This window comes from Rhea pennata, chromosome 21 (assembly GCF_028389875.1).
Source record: "Rhea pennata isolate bPtePen1 chromosome 21, bPtePen1.pri, whole genome shotgun sequence".
In the NCBI taxonomy this organism is placed as follows: Eukaryota; Metazoa; Chordata; class Aves; order Rheiformes; family Rheidae; genus Rhea; species Rhea pennata.
Genome location: NC_084683.1, coordinates 1,974,536 through 1,990,539, shown reverse-complemented (window position 1 = coordinate 1,990,539; position 16,004 = coordinate 1,974,536). Strand labels below are relative to the sequence as shown.

The window sequence follows — 16,004 nt, the reverse complement described above, 5'->3', positions numbered from 1 at the left end:
TGGAGACTGCTGCTGCCCACAAGAAACATAGAGACTATCAAGGCTGCACATTAGTAAGTGACCCTAGTCCAAGGAGACTGAAAAAAGAGAAGAACATCTTTTTCTCAAAGAAGTAGTGCAGGATACTAGAAAAGGCCTTAAGAGTAAAAGCGAGTATTCTCTGAAATAATAAGAATTACGTGTCTTGTATTTCTGAAGTCTAATAAAGACTGAGAGCTACGTTTCATGTTATGTATATATGCCCATGTATTTCAGAAACGAATGCGCAAGGCTATGTTTAGACAGCTGGTAGTGACATGATACGAAATGTACGGAGTTTAAAAGATAGCTTTAAGAGGTCCTATTAGTTGGTCTGAGAGGCCAACAGATAAAATGAGAAAATGTGGATTTCTCCTATCAGACCTGGGATTGGAATTAGAATTTGATCACAAGCTTCATAAGATGATTGGGTGGAGTTAGTTCTGTGTGATTTTCTTTTTTTGGGGGGGGGTGGGGATGGGGTTTTTTTTGAAAGTGGCAGGTGTTTGGGGGTGTCTTAGAGTGTTCTGAGGGGTTTTGAAGCAATCCTGTGTAGAGAATAATGCTGGGTTGTTGGGGCAAGAGAGAAGAGAGGAGAAATTTGTCAAAAAGGAGATAATGCCTTTATACAAAAGTTCTGAGAGTTAAAATTAAGACCTACCTGCTAAAATACTGAGCTTTAGAATTATTACATGCTGTTGATGCCCTGGCTAGATTTAGCCTAGTTTTCATGAGAAATCACTAGAGTTGTGTAGCTCTGAGTCCAGAACATTTAGATTGAAATAAAATTTTAACTGAGCCTTGTCTGCATCCTGGGGCTCCTTCGACCCACAGAGGGCACTGTGCTCAAGTTCATCCTGTGTTCTGCCTTCTGAGGCAAGGCAGTGCCCATAAATGGAAACAGGAATGAAGCTCAGGATACTCCCAAGAAATTTACTTATCCTTGTTTTTTTTTCTTTCTTTTTTCTTCTTTTTCTTCATTTTTTTTCTTTTTCTCTCTTTTTTTTTTTTTTTTTTTTTTTTTAAGAGAAGATGCCAATCAAGTGTTGTTCAGAGAAGTCTAAACATAGAGGAAATAGTTGTTTGGAGCTGGAGTTTTACATGAAATATGAACTTAATTTAGAGTAACTTTGAAGACTTAAATTCTTGCTTTGCATTCTCAAAGCTTTTTCTTAGGGGGGGAAAAATCACTATTCTCAGACTAAGGGTTTTTTTGTTTGAGTGCAGTTGTTGGGGGAGGTTGTTTTTTTTTTGGGGGGGGGGGTCCAGATTTATATTGTGCTTTACAGAATCAGCTTTTTTACAGGTAAGATTTCTAATGACATAAAAATAATGTGATTATAGCACAGGACTGCTTCTGATATTCAGCTTACTTATTTTACATAGATTGGTAATAAGGAGTAATCGTGCTGTATCACTTGCCTTAGCGATTTGCAGTCCTTGAGAAACATACATATCCCTTAATCTCTCTTCCTTGCTTTCCTTCCTTTCCATGAAACTGGTACAGCGGCTGTTTCACTCCAGGCAGGATTCTGTGATCACCTTGATTTACAGCGACAATACGCTAGCAGAGACTAATGCTTACAGTTTTGGATTTGTTTTCTTAAAACTGGCTGCAGAATGCTGTTGCTGTTGAGCTGATGGTTTTCGGTTAGGCCACTTGTCCCTCTGTGGGGTGTGTGCCATTATTATGGCACATTATTACATTAGATGATGTGCAATATTCTCTCTTCTGCTTTTTTTTTTGTTTATTTGTTTAACAGCAAGAAGGTGAAATGGAAGGTGAGGCAGTTGAAGCTGTTGTGGAAGATTCAGAAACTTTTATTAAGGGAAAAGAGAGAAAAACCTATGAAAGACGCCGTGAAGCTGGGCAGGAGGACGATGCTTGTCATACACCACCAAACCAAGCAGATGGGGGTGAAGTAATTCAGGATGTCAACAGTGGTGTGCAGATGGTTATGATGGAACAGTTGGATCCAACACTTCTTCAAATGAAGACTGAAGTAATGGAAGGTGCAGTGCCTCAGGAAACGGAGGCTACAGTGGATGACACACAGATCAGAACACCTCAGGTTGTTAATATGGAAGAGCAGCCTATAAATCTTAGTGAGCTTGAAGTACTGGTACTTGAAGCACTTGCCACCACTTCTGTGGAAGAACTTCAGGGAGCATATGAAGATGAGGTTTCCGAAGGAGGCCTGCAAGAGGGAGAGCCCATGATCTGTCACACTCTCCCTTTACCAGAAGTCTTCCAGGTAGTGAAAGCGGGTGCAAATGGTGAGGTGGAGACGCTGGAACAAGGTGAACTTCAGCCCCAAGAAGATCCTAATTGGCAAAAAGATCCAGACTATCGGCCACCAGCCAAAAAAACAAAGAAAAACAAAAAGAGTAAGCTGCGCTACACTGAGGAAGGCAAAGATGTGGATGTCTCTGTGTATGACGTTGAAGAGGAGCAACAGGAGGGTTTGTTGTCTGAGGTCAATGCAGAAAAAGTAGTGGGTAACATGAAGCCACCTAAACCAACAAAAATCAAAAAGAAAGGTGGGTTTGTAAGCGGATTTCTAAACTGCACTGGTTGTGACTGCACCTTGCAATACAGTTGAAGTGATTGAGTAGATGCAAATGGGAGTAAAGCAGGCACGCTCAGTGTCACTTACCGTTTTGTATAAGAGCTCTCAGCTCTGTTTTCTGGGCAAACCTACTCTCTCCTGATTATAGGCTTGCGAAGGAGCTCATTTGCCTTGTGTGATGCTGTGGTATTAGTATTCCCATATCACTACAGTTGAAAAGGTTCTGCTTTTTGCTGTAATGCATATTCCAGAGATTATTGTGCACAATAAAGTTTTACGTCAGGAACCAGTGGTATAATTAGTTTTTGGGGGGCGGAGTTCCTAGCTAAGTATTGGGTAGAGTGGATAGCACAAAATCCAGCAATGTGTATGTTTCCTTTCCAGAAACTTAAAACTGTAAATTAAGAAACCCTTTCTAGAGTGGAGTGGAGCAAGAACATTAATTGCTGGCATACTAATGAAAATTCCAGACAAGCTAATCATTGCCTGTATTCCTAACAGGAAATACAGTTGTATTTAATGATTTAAAAAGAAATGGGTTTCTTGTAGTAGTTTAACCTCCAGGAATTTTTCTTTTTCCCTGCTGACCTCTAATGTAATACAGTGGACCATGGTACTGCCAAAAATAAAAGTGACTTCCTTCATGGCTAGGTGTAAAGAAGACATTCCAGTGCGAGCTGTGCAGTTACACTTGTCCACGTCGTTCTAACTTGGACCGCCATATGAAAAGCCACACTGATGAACGACCACATGAGTGCCATCTCTGTGGCAGGGCTTTTCGGACAGTCACGTTACTGAGGAAGCACCTCAACACTCACACAGGTACTCAGACCTTTGTGTACATTTTTCTAATAGAATCTACTCTGTCTTTATTCTATAGGCAGGTTGAGTCTATCTGAATCTGTCAGGTTTCCTCTATGGGACAAGCTGGAAAGGAAGAAACTATGCAATGCTGCTCTCTTTCTTTATTATTTTTTTTTCTTCCCCTGTGAGAGCAATTTTTCACCTGACCATGTTAGGTGCAAAGCTCATTCGTACATAGATACAAAAACTAACTCTGGGATTGATCTGAAGTTACTTAAAGCTGTAGAAAACATTCTGTTTGTCTTGGGTGTTATTAGGGCCCTCAGTTTGCTGCGTTCTGAGGTTTGTGCTGCCATTGCTTCCTATGGAAAAATAAGGTGAGGCTGGAGCTAAACAGAAGGCAGATGGAGGAGAAAAACAAAACAGGGAATAGGTTATAAACTGGACCAGTAAAACATGTAGGAATGAAAGCATGTTTCCGTTGTTCCTCACTTAAGTTTCTGTTATAAAACTTAATATAGGAGTAATTTCGTAACTGTCATCAAATTTAAACAATGTTCTTTTGACCCTTCTGCCAAAAAAGTGTAATTCATGTTCTTAGCTTTCTTTTCATACCTCTGCATTATCTAACTGAATGGTTTGAAATTTGCAAATAGCCAAGTGATAAGAAAATAAGGGAGTTTGTTTCCCTCATTGAAGGGATGTACTCTCTCTAGCAGTATCTTCCGTCCATTGGCTGCTTATACAAAGGCTATGACGCCTGCATGCCATTTGCTGCTGTAATCTAATCTTTCAGAACAAAAGGAACATTGCTGATTCATGGTGGGGGGGTGGAGAGGGAGAAGCTGTGTCATATTTTTTGCCACTAAATCTGAATGTCCCCATCTTCCTGCTTTCCTGCAAATGATTAGGTACTCGCCCTCACAAGTGCCCGGATTGCGACATGGCCTTTGTGACCAGTGGAGAGTTGGTTCGGCATCGCCGCTACAAACACACCCACGAGAAACCGTTCAAATGTTCAATGTGTGATTATGCTAGTGTGGAGGTATGTTAATTGTCACAGTGCCAAGTACATGCTTGTATGCTTCAAGACTTACTCATCATCTGTTACAAACTTTCCTCCTTGACCATTTTTGAAAAGCCTCTGAGTAAATGGGTTATGAATTACAGAATCAGTAAGGTTGGAAGGGACCTCTGGAGATCATCTAGTCCAACCCCCCTGCTCAAGCAGGGTCACCTAGAGCATGTTAGACAGGATTGCATCCGGGAGGGCTTTGAATATCTCCAGAGAAGGAGACTCCACAACGTCTCTTGGTAACCTCTTCCACTGCTCTGTCACTCTCACAGTGAAGAAATTCCTCCTCACGTTCAGGCGGAACTTCCTGCCGTTCAGTTTTTGCCCCATTGCCTCTTGTGCTGTTGTGTGGGACAACTGAGAAGAGTTTGTCCCCATCCTCTTGATGCCCTCCCTTCAGGTACTTATACACACTGATAAGATCCCCCCTCAAGCTTCTCTTCTCCAGGCTAAACAGGCCCAGTTCTCACAGCCGTTCCTCAGAGAGCAGATGCTGCAGCCCTCTGATCATCCTCGTAGCCCTACGCTGGCCTCTCTCCAGTAGCTCCGTGTCTCTCTTGTACTGGGGAGCCCAGAACTGGACACAGTACTCAAGATGAGTCCTCACCAGGGCTGAGTGGAGGGGCAGGTTCACCTCCCTCGACCTGCTGGCAACACTCCTCCTAATGCACCCCAGGAGACCATTGGCCTTCCTGGCCACCAGGGCACATTGGTGGCTCATGGTCAGCTTGACCACTAGCACTGTGAGGTCGTCTGCACAGCTGCTTTCTGAATGAATTAGGTCTGGTTTTTTGGACGCAAGTGATAGGGTTTCCTCAGTTGATGGGAAACCTATTTGAGGATATTTGTGCACCGAAACCCTAGATCATTTCCATTTCCTCTTTGGAGACTGTAGTTTTCATTGTTTTTAAAAAGAGCAGTCCTTTAAGATGAGTAAAGGAGTTGAAGGAGGCAGGTATCTGCTGAGTAGAATGCACTTTAAGACTAGAGATGCTCTCCAATTTTAAAATGTGCACTTTGCATCTTACATATCTGCTGATAAAGTGACTGTTGCCAAAATGAATGGCGCTTTCCCAAATTAGTGAAAAACAGCTTTGCTAATTCTAAGAGGTTATCTAATTTGCTTGAGGAAATAAAGCTTACTTGAATGTTCTACCCTGTGCCCTAAGCAGCACTGCTGCTTGTGCTGCAGGACAGCTTTTAAAATGTAATAAAAACTACATTGCAAGATGGGGATAGGAAATCTGAGCAAGGTCACAAACAAAATTTTTAAAAAGTGATCTGTGCAGTGGAGGAAGGTTACAGTGGAGATGTTGAATTGGGTGCTTAATCTTCTTTATTTATTTATTGAGTTTTCTGGGTGTGTGTGTTTCAGTTTGTGTGTTTATGTTTTGGGTTTTTTTTTGGGGGGGGGAATGCTGGGGTTTTTGTGGGTCTTTTAAGTTTTATCTATTTATTTAATAAAAAACCAAACAAAACTTTGAGCTGTGACTGCGGTGTTGTAATTCCAGGCCCTGAGGTTTGAAGTGCTGAATGCGTTGTATTGCAGTGCATGAATTAGGAAAGAATAAGCAAGTTGGTCCTATGTGAGCTGGTTGCAGGGTTTTATAGACAGCATTTGGTGCAGCTTGCTCTTACTGAAGCAGAAAATGCTTTCCGTTCATGTCTGCTAATTCTTAAGCTATGTTCACGCCTCCTAGATAACGGCAGGAGCGTAACGGGATTAAGTCACCTTGATTGCAGAGCTAGGGCTTTTTTATTGAGTTACTGATTTATCTTCTTCCTGAAAGTAACTGGAGGGCATCCCGGGAGGCACCCTGTGGAAGAACATCTGCAGTGTTCCTGGGTGCATGCTTTCCTGGAACGCTTTTTCTCTGTGTCTGTCCAGGATGCTTTCAAATTTTAGCTTATCCTCTGACGTTGAGATGGTTGATGCCAGTAAGGTGAGCGCAGGAGAATGTAGGAGCTTTGAATGTAGGAGCAAGACTGGGAATAAAGCTGAGAGGTGGAACAGAGTGGGAAAGGGAGTATGAGTGGTTACATGGCAGTGCAAGACTGGCACTGAAACTGGTTGGTTGGTTGGTTGTATCATTTTTAACCTTGCTACTGAAACAAAACGTTACTACAACAAAATTTTTGACTGATTTCTTTTACTTTGGAAACCTATTCATGCTTACTAACTCCAGTCTTGCTCTTGGCTTTCAGGTTAGCAAATTGAAATGCCACATTCGCTCTCACACTGGAGAGCGTCCGTTCCAGTGCAGCTTGTGCAGCTATGCCAGCAGGGATACTTACACGCTGAAGGGGCACATGAGGACCCACTCTGGTACTGATGTCCTGCTTTTAGCACGCTGTCTGTGTGCTGGTGTGTGAGTGCTGGGACAGTGCATAATGGTGCTCATGCTCGGAGTCAGCAAAATGAAGTATTCAAGTTTAATGTAAAATTATCATGAAGTCTGTAGCTGAAGAGAATGCACTGTTTATCAACATTAATAAATTCATAAACTGACACTAGTAATTGCACTGAGAAATGTGCTGGAGGATTCTGATTTTTTGCCTTCACTGTGAGGTGACAGAATACAGGCCCTTTTTCAGTATGAAGATGAACAATATCTTCTTTATTGATGTTTTACTTCCCACTGAAGGTTATAGCCATTTTTAGTTTCATTCTTGAGTGTAATTGCAACAGCGTCTGGATGCAGTTTGTGAAGATCCTTAGTCTTTTCTGTGATAGAAATAGGACTTTTTTTCTATCATGGAACACTGCTGGAGTGCTAAACTGATGAGGCTGCTAAAATTTAATGACAGAAATGTGCTTGTACGTATGAGCATTCAAAAGAAAATCTCAAATTTGATGTTCACAGTGTTCCAGCATCTTGCATGTAGGTCCTGAATGTGTTTCTCATTGTAAGGACTAATAATTAACTCATTTGCTCAAGAGTGAATTTGTTTTGTCTTTGTGTTGTAGAAAGATATTTACGGGAACTAAAACTTCTAGAGAAAGAAACATCATTGAGCTGTTTGCTGGTTTCTGGGGAGTTATTTTATTTTAGGGCTTTTTGATTAGATTTCTTGTTAATAAAAGTGCTTGTGCTACCTTTTTTCCTTCCGTTACTGTAGGAGAGAAGCCATATGAGTGTTACATCTGCCATGCTCGCTTCACTCAGAGTGGTACCATGAAGATGCACATTTTACAGAAACATACGGAGAATGTGGCCAAATTTCACTGTCCTCACTGTGATACTGTTATAGCAAGAAAGAGGGACTTGGGTATGTATCTTGGCAACGTGGCCATTAGCGAAGTTACTGCAGAAGGCTACACAAAACATGCCTTCCCAAAATTCGAGTTCATGTAACCCATCAGCTGTCTTCCCCCCGCTTTAACCTAGCAAATCCAGTAACTGCACAAAATGAAGCACAGGCTTAGAAGTGTGGCTGGTAATACATACTTTTAGCCTTTCAGCTTACAGTAACTGCTGCATGCTATGGGAACAGCACTTTCAATTGCTTTTCACTATTTAAAAATGCAGCATGTTTTTCAAGCATCCAAGGCAAGTTATTTTCATGTCCATAGGTGCGAGGCATTTATTGAACTTAGACTAATATTTTAACTGTACGACTTAAGGTCCGAGAAATCGGAAGGTCATTTGGCGTGACCTCCTATGTATTGGAGGCCATTAATTATCACCCAGATATGTCTTCATCAAGCTGAAAGGCTTGAATTGGCCTAAACGATTTCATTTTTCAGAAAGTGGAGCTGTGTGCCACAGACAGAATAGGAGAGACTGAGTTGTCACAAAAGCTCTGAGTCTTTGCAGTAGGAGAGTGTTGACCTGGTGAGCAGTTCCCCATGATTCTAGCAGGCAAGCTCTCTTTTATGATATACAAGAAGGTGAAAAATAGTACTACTCCCAGAGCAATTGAAGATAATCTTTCTCAGTGAAGAAAAGGCTGAGATTTGGCATAATTCTGTCTATAAGCAAAATATCAACCAAATAACGGGAAGGTAGGTTCTCCTTCATAACAAACAGATGTAAAGTGCTACAATGAAGGACACGTTGAGACGATGACACCAAGTGTCTACGAAGCAAACAAGTACTGATCTATAACAGGAAAAACCAGAATAGCTGTGAAGATTTTTTTTCATAATGATTGTTCAAGCTACAGCAGGCTACCTTGTGCAGGTGCAATATGCTCATATTTGGAGGATTTTAAAGTGATTAAAACCTCTGATAGGGGTTAGCTGTAGGTACCCCTGTTACCCTCTAGTCCTGTCACTTTGACTTCTAATCCTGCAAAAAATCCTGTTTCCCAATGTATTACCTGGCTTCTGACTGTATTCAGGCAATTCAGAGTGGTCTTAAGTGTCTTGAGGACAGTGCTTTGTTTTACCTTGACTTTACTTCATCTGTTGCATGAACTTCAGTAGCAAAAATTTATGTTGCTCTGTCTTCCGAGAGAATCCTTACAGATTGTCCGAAGCAGTCCTGGGCATCAGTGATCTGGCTGCTATGTTTTTGAGATGGATTTTTGAAATAGTCTACACACTAACAGTCTAAGAATCCTGCTGTATTTTGCAGATAGTGAATTTTGAATGTAAGTTATGTGGTATATCAGCAAACACTTTATCAAATGCAAGTGTATCAGCACAGATTGCTGATATTAACCAAATCTAGAATCCTTTAAAAAACCTTACTAAGCTTTTGACTGGACAGTTCTGTCAAGAAATTGTGCTGATTGCTGTTAATTATAAGCCTATTAATTTTTTGATAGAATCTCAGATTAACAGTTTACTTTTCTCACCTGAACTCAAGAGTATACAGAGGGAAAGACACTGAGAGATTGTATACCAGGCTCTTTCACCCTTGGATAGCCGTGATGTGATTAAAGGCTCTGGTTCTTGCATTCCTAGGTGTCCATTTGCGAAAGCAGCATTCCTACACTGAGCAGGGCAAGAAATGTCGATACTGTGATGCTGTGTTTCATGAGCGATATGCCCTCAAACAGCATCAAAAGTCTCACAAGAATGAGAAGTGCTTCAAGTGTGACCAGTGTGATTATGCATGCAGGCAGGTAAGCTGGTGGGACTGACACCCCATTAAGAGCATTAGAACAGGAGCTAAACACGTAAGCTAAGAAATCTTATCTGTTAAGTTTGACCAACTTTCAAAATCAGTGTTAGCTCTCTGATTTTTATTTATTTATTTTAAGGGCATGGGAGAGCTCAGTGGCTTTTGCTTTCTGCTGAAGTGCTCCCCTGTGGAGAGTGTCTTTTAAGGGAGTTAAGTCACAACCTTGGCATATCTGTTGACAAAGAGCTAGAGTTGCTTGGAGGATGGAAGTAGGTAGGACCGAATATGCCATCAATCAGAGTGTGGTTGCACTCGGGCAGGACCATCTTCTCCTGGGTGTTTTTCTTGGACTAAAGTGTTTGACCTCGTCTTGCCTGCAGAAATAAATTTCTCGGTGTCTACATCTGAAAGTTTTCAAGTTATTCTTTCTCTTTGGTTTGTCCCTACCAGGAGTGGCGCATGATCATGCATAAACGGACCCATACTGGAGAAAAGCCTTATGCCTGTAGCCATTGTGATAAAACCTTCCGTCAAAAACAGCTCCTTGATAGGCACTTCAAACGATACCATGATCCCAACTTTGTCCCTGCTGCATTTGTCTGTTCCAAGTGTGGTAAAACTTTCACTCGCAGGGTAAGGGCGTGTGTGTGTGTGTGTGTGTGTGTGTGTGTATAAATACATTTTGAGTTGTGCTTTTTGGCTGAATGGGGGTTTTGGAAAGGAGAAGCCCTGTTACTCAAAGAAAAGGGTGGCTGGGGCACAAGGCACAACACTGATCTTTTAAAAGGTGGCACTTGCTGCTCTCTGAGAGGAGGCTCTGGTATTGATACTGATACTGGCATGTGCTAGCAGTAGCATCATGAGCAGTAGGAAAACTCAACTTTATGAGTAGACGTTAGTGTAATTTACCTATATTTGGTAAATATTTTTCCATTACAAAGAGGAAAAAGAGACAAGCAGTCAAAAATGTCTGTGTAAACACAGGGCCAGAATATCTGATCTTGATTTCAATGCGTGTTGTTTTTTTTGTTTTGTTTTTTTTCCCCCCATTCTGAACAGAACACAATGGCCAGACATGCTGATAATTGTTCTGGCCCAGATGGTGGGGAAGGAGAGAATGGAGGAGAGACAAAGAAGGGCAAACGTGGCAGAAAGAGAAAAATGCGCTCTAAGAAAGAAGATTCCTCTGATAGTGGTAAGATTCAGCTCAGTACCTTCTTAGCATTACAGGCTTGTGATTCCTTGTTTCTTTGTTAGCTGTTTGCCAGTTCTGCAGGTTTGGTTTGGTACCTGAAAGGCCTTTATGTACTCGATAAGGGGAAAAAAATGATCGTGTATGTATGTACATAGAGGACTGTGTGTGTTTAGGAAGGATGGTGCGAATTCGGCTGTCCTGGACTTCTTCCAAGACTCAGTAGTTGGGGACAAAAGTGCTGTGTCTGTTACCCTTTGCCTAGACTGCAGTTGTCTGTCTTGCATGCTCTTCTGAGTGTTAGTACAGTCTGATACATTTTCCAGTACTAAAGTCATGTTGTCCCCTGCTTTGGCCTGTCAGCTGCTGAAGTAGACAGACTGTTAGTTGATAAAAGTTGAGATCTGAGGAAAATATGAAGAAGCTCTAAAAAGGTAGGACCTGAAAAATTCAATAAAAGAAATTTGTCTTTGAAAGACTGCGTACAATAGCGCAGCACATGCATACCTCCTTGTACATAAGGAAGTAGGTGCTTACAGACATGAGGAAATGTCTGGAAAGCAGTAGTGCACAGAACAAATAGATGCTAATGTGAGATGTCGTGGCAATAAAATCAATCCCTTCAGCATAATCTGACTGAGGGGGATTAAAGCACATCATATCCAGAGTATTTGCAGTCTTTCTGGGATGTTGAACTGATCTTTTTTCAAGCCAGAAATGCACCCATATGATGGCAGCGTATAGTTAACCCTGGTATGTTTGGCTGCTTTCTGTTTTCTGTCTTAATTTACTTGTGAGATTTGAAGTTGAGGCCTGGTATGTGTTATGACGCCTCATCTTTGTGGAATCCCAAAGACCAATGACCACCTTTTTGAAGGTATTTTTCACTTGATAGTAATCATTTTTATCACACCCTGGTCAACAGTTGTGCAGCTTGGATACTTTTTGGGTGTCTCTCTTAACTGAAAAGTATTAGAGCGATTATTGCTGCTTCTAAGAAAATGAAATTTCTACAGTTCATTCTTCCCCCTCAGATAAATGGAAGTATGCCTCATGCAATGGCTCACCTCTTCATGAGGAAGATAAGCTACTCTTCTGTGCAGTGGACATGCTTAGACATTCTGGGGCAGTCATTTTACGCTTCTGACAGTCTGTTCCCCTTGACACCTTTTATTGCTTTTTGTCTGATTTGGTTTTGCATGGAGTATTCTGGGCACATTGATGGTGCTAACTGGTAATTTCAGGGATGTCCTGAAGTACAAAACTTTGCGCCATTAGCTCAATAAACCACAAAAAAATTGCAAGAAGTTAAAACTTGTCATGAGCACCATTGGACTGGAATCAGTTTCTAAGAAATGCAGTTAGCTGGCATGGAGGGGAGGTGCTATCGTAAATCAGTTGGTGGACAGGGCCTCATAAAATAGGCTGTTCTACCTCATAAAGAGAGGTCTTGGAGAAGATGCTCTTGGTCACTGATTGATGATCCTAGATGGTATGTTGATGATCCTAGAAAGCATGGCAAGGTGTCTGCAAAGCTGTGTTCAACTGTGATGCTTAAGACCTCCCCAGTTCCATGTGACTTTACTGTTTTCAACTTGACGTTGAGGTCCTGAACACTAGTTGCGGTGTTCAGGAACTGCTACCCCAGTTGCTGATCTACGTTACAGAAAAAGATAAGTACAGTGCTGTTGTTTCTTGAGGGCTGGGAGACTTACTGTTGGATCACTCTTGACTTCTGGAGTGTTTCATAGAGGTATTGAAGTCACTGCCATCAAGTGAAATCATGTTTTCTTTCCCTTTCTGAATGGCATTTTGTTCCCTTTAATGTAGGAGTAACCAACTGAGTCTGTGCCACTAGGTTCTTAGCAAAGGCCTCATTCGCCTTCTCTGTTACCAGAGCCAGCTCCCTTCAGTTGAGGATTAAGTAATGATGGCTCTTTGTAGGTGAATGTGTTTAACCTCTTTAAATTAAAGACTTGCTTAATGCACTTCTTCGAGGATGTTTTTGTTTTTTTTCCTAGAGGAAAGTGCTGAACCAGATTTGGATGATAATGAAGATGAAGAGGAGACAGCAGTAGAAATTGAGGCTGAACCAGAAGTTGAGCAAGAGGCTCCTGCACCACCTCCTAGTAAGAAACGAAGAGGAAGACCACCAGGCAAAGCTGCCACCCGACCAAAACAATCCCAGCGTAAGTCACGACTTGAAGCTTACGTTACAATGCTTGTTTGAACTGCATCTTCCTTGGATTTGGCAGCTCTCATCAGAGAACTCCTGCCCTCAAGTGAGCTTATTTAAAAAGTAAATAGCTGCACTTTTCTCTAGCTTGCTATGATCTTCCTTGTGCATGATGCTTGTTGCAAGCATTTCCTGGTTGTTAGGGAACGTGCCTGTTTCAGATCATGCAAAAAGGAGATGACAGGATTTGTATTTTTTCTTTGATAACATTCCAGTTAATAAGTGTGTGTGTGTGTGCAAACTTTCTTTTTTTTTCTTTCCTTTTTTTTTTTTTTTTTTTTTTTTTTTTGTCCCAGTTGCTGGGTGTCTGCTCATATTGCACTTGCTGTTAAAGAAACTGTTATAAGAACCACCATAGTATTTTATGCATGTAGACTTTTGCAAATAGTACTACAAGCAAACATGCTTCAGACCTGTAGTTTGGAGCATAGCATAAATATTGTGTAGCTGCAACTCCACAGAGGTTTCTTCTTAAGCACAGAAATCAATAGCTATACAAAGTCTAAGTAAAATTTTAGAAAGTGCAGGAAGCGGTTCTTCCTTCCAGGGGTGAATGCTGCCTGCTGGCTTGGCTGTTTGATCAGTGCTCCAAATACAGCACGTGTCCTTCCTAGGCTTACAGCCTGCAGAAGCATTTTACATTGAGTACATTCACTAGTGTCGCTGTGGACTCTGAATCTGACTGAAACTTTGCCTTACTCTAAGTGCAGAGGAGCTGATTTGAGGTGCACCCGTATATTGATAGTCTTGATTACTCTGTAAAAATTGCTTAAATACTGTCTCATATATTCCTATATATCTTCTGAAATTTGCTGCTAAAACATCTTCACAGAGGAGCCAGGGAGGTAGAGGCTTGATATTTGGATGAATGAGAGGCAGGCTGAATTATTCTGCCCTGAGGTGGGAATGTGTCTTTATTGGGAGCCCCTCCTTTCCTTTCTAGGCAAAAGTCTAAGTATCTACTGAAAAAGTCATCTGAGGGAGGTGCAGGCCAGCCCTGGAACCAGTAAAAATCTGTCATTTTCCTCCTCCTCCCCATCCCCTTTCTTTTCTGCCCTTCTAGCTGCAGCAATCATTCAGGTTGAAGACCAGAACACTGGTGAAATTGAAAATACTATGGTTGAAGTAAAGAAAGAACCTGATGCAGAACCAGTAGAGGAAGAAGAAGAAGCTCAGCCTGCTGTAGTGGAAGCTCCCAATGGAGACCTCACTCCTGAGATGATTCTCAGCATGATGGACTGGTGATGGAAGACGACTATACTGGCTGGCTGAACTGGCCTGGGCTGTGTTTAAGCGGCTCAAATCTATTTTTCCTTTTACCCTTTTTCTTGGCTTTAGGAAATGCATCATTTTAGACCATTTTACCAAACTTACTGGGAAATAAAACTTAAAATGATGTTAGAATGTGATATAACTAGAACTTGCTGTTTTATGTTAGCATTACAGGATCATGGAACATTAGGAAATATTTTGGAGTCCTTCAGGGTTTCCTGTGAGATGCTTGATTAGTTTTGTTCTGAGCTGCCATTGTAAAGCTGGTCCAAGGACAGTGTTTACATGCAACAAGTTTTAATATACAAAAGTGGGAGCCTTGACTAGAGTACATGGTAAACCACTCCGGACTTCCAGTTCGCAGAGTCTTTGAGCCTCCTTTTCTCAGTAGTGTTTCTAACTGTAAATGCAGACTTGAGAGGGTTCTAGACTTTTAAAATGTTTTTGCTTTTCCCCACCAACTAGTTCCGGTTTTCCGAGTCGGCTGCACACAGTAGTTTTGGCATGCTCCAACTGGTTTCTGTCCTTAATATGCTTTCCTTTCTGCAAAGCATTTCTGTAATGGTCAAGCTTGTAAATAACTTTTTTTTTTTTTTTTTTTAACATTTTAATCTTTTTCCATTAATTAGGAGGTATGCAAAAACGCAGTTTAAATAAACCCCGGTATTTTAATTCCTTTCAAACCAAGTGACAAGAGACTTTTGTAGAGTGTAAATGTTGGAAAAGCTGTTGATAACCAATCATGTAGAGAAAGATACCCAGACTACTCCTTGAAGATCAACAGATACCCACATGTGAAATCTGGTTTTGAAGCACACAACTGGCATTTGAAACATGTATAATTAACCTTCTTTTTGAGTTATAATTTTACGACTACATTTTGTTTGCTCTGTCTTGTAGTTGTATTTTGTGTTTATGAATCCTATGTTAAGGCAGAAGTGGTGATTTATAAGTGGGTCACTGCAGCCCTCAAAACCTGGGCCAGGAAATATTAATAGGTCAGTAATTACACAATTTTGGATTTCTAATAGAGACAAAAGGAATATTGTGAAATACAAATGATGCCTGTATACGAACTGTCACATGTTAAAATATGTAAGCTTTTTGTAGAGCCTCAGTCTTGCTGATTTCAAACAAAATTTTCTTCTATGTATCACTTTTAAGAGAGCTATCAGTTTAGCTATCAGACCCTAGGTTGATGCATTTTTGTACTTAGCTGTACTGTGTGATATTTTTCATTATTTTAGGAAGCCAACATGGAAAAACTGTTATAAAATATGTAATGGGGTTTGAAAGCTGGGAAGGAGAATATACTGCTGTACAGCTAATAAATAATAATGGATTACCATGTGTGCTCACTGGCTGATTCTTTGTATTTATTAACTGTTTGTCCTGGCAGTGATTTCCAGACTGTAGTCTCTCCTCCTTATAGAAGGATGCTTCAGGCCTGAAGTTACAGTGTGTCTGTGCCTCTCGTGGTGGGTCTTTTCCTCTACCTGTGCTAAATGTAAGGTACCGACATCTTAAATCATGGTGTGCTGGTTTTGCCAGCCACAGGTGAATGTAGGCACATAATCAAATGTGGTTACTGTGGCCAAGCCAATACACTGTTAGTGTACAATCTGACTTGTCTTCTAGCAGCTTTTTTTGTATGCCATGGACCTAAGCTGCTTGCTCAGCTGGGCCTGAATGGAGGAACATGCCCAGATGAGATAATAACATAAAGTGTGCTGGACTAGCCACTCACTTGTTTAAATAAGTGTTT

At 41.1% G+C, this 16,004-nt stretch overlaps 1 protein-coding gene across 1 annotated transcript; it reads left to right on the top strand.

Annotated features, from left to right (window-relative positions):
• The first annotated feature begins 1,784 nt into the window (after nucleotides 1–1,784).
• On the top strand, nucleotides 1,785–14,212 carry LOC134149684 (transcriptional repressor CTCF-like). Its single transcript, XM_062592907.1, has 10 exons — nucleotides 1,785–2,559; nucleotides 3,240–3,410; nucleotides 4,304–4,437; nucleotides 6,673–6,793; nucleotides 7,588–7,737; nucleotides 9,380–9,540; nucleotides 9,990–10,172; nucleotides 10,599–10,734; nucleotides 12,753–12,920; nucleotides 14,031–14,212. Exons 1-10 carry the CDS (start codon nucleotides 1,794–1,796, stop codon nucleotides 14,210–14,212), a joined length of 2,172 nt encoding a protein of 723 aa, XP_062448891.1. The 5' UTR covers nucleotides 1,785–1,793.
• The last annotated feature ends 1,792 nt before the right edge of the window (nucleotides 14,213–16,004 follow it).

Excerpts from the sequence above, each read along its gene's own strand:
- LOC134149684 (XM_062592907.1), top strand. The coding sequence starts at position 1,794 with ATGGAAGGTGAGGCAGTTGAAGCTGTTGTGGAAGATTCAGAAACTTTT. Across the intron at positions 6,794-7,587 it reads GCACATGAGGACCCACTCTG|GAGAGAAGCCATATGAGTGT; the intron begins GTACTGATGTCC and ends CCGTTACTGTAG. Across the intron at positions 10,173-10,598 it reads GTAAAACTTTCACTCGCAGG|AACACAATGGCCAGACATGC; the intron begins GTAAGGGCGTGT and ends CATTCTGAACAG.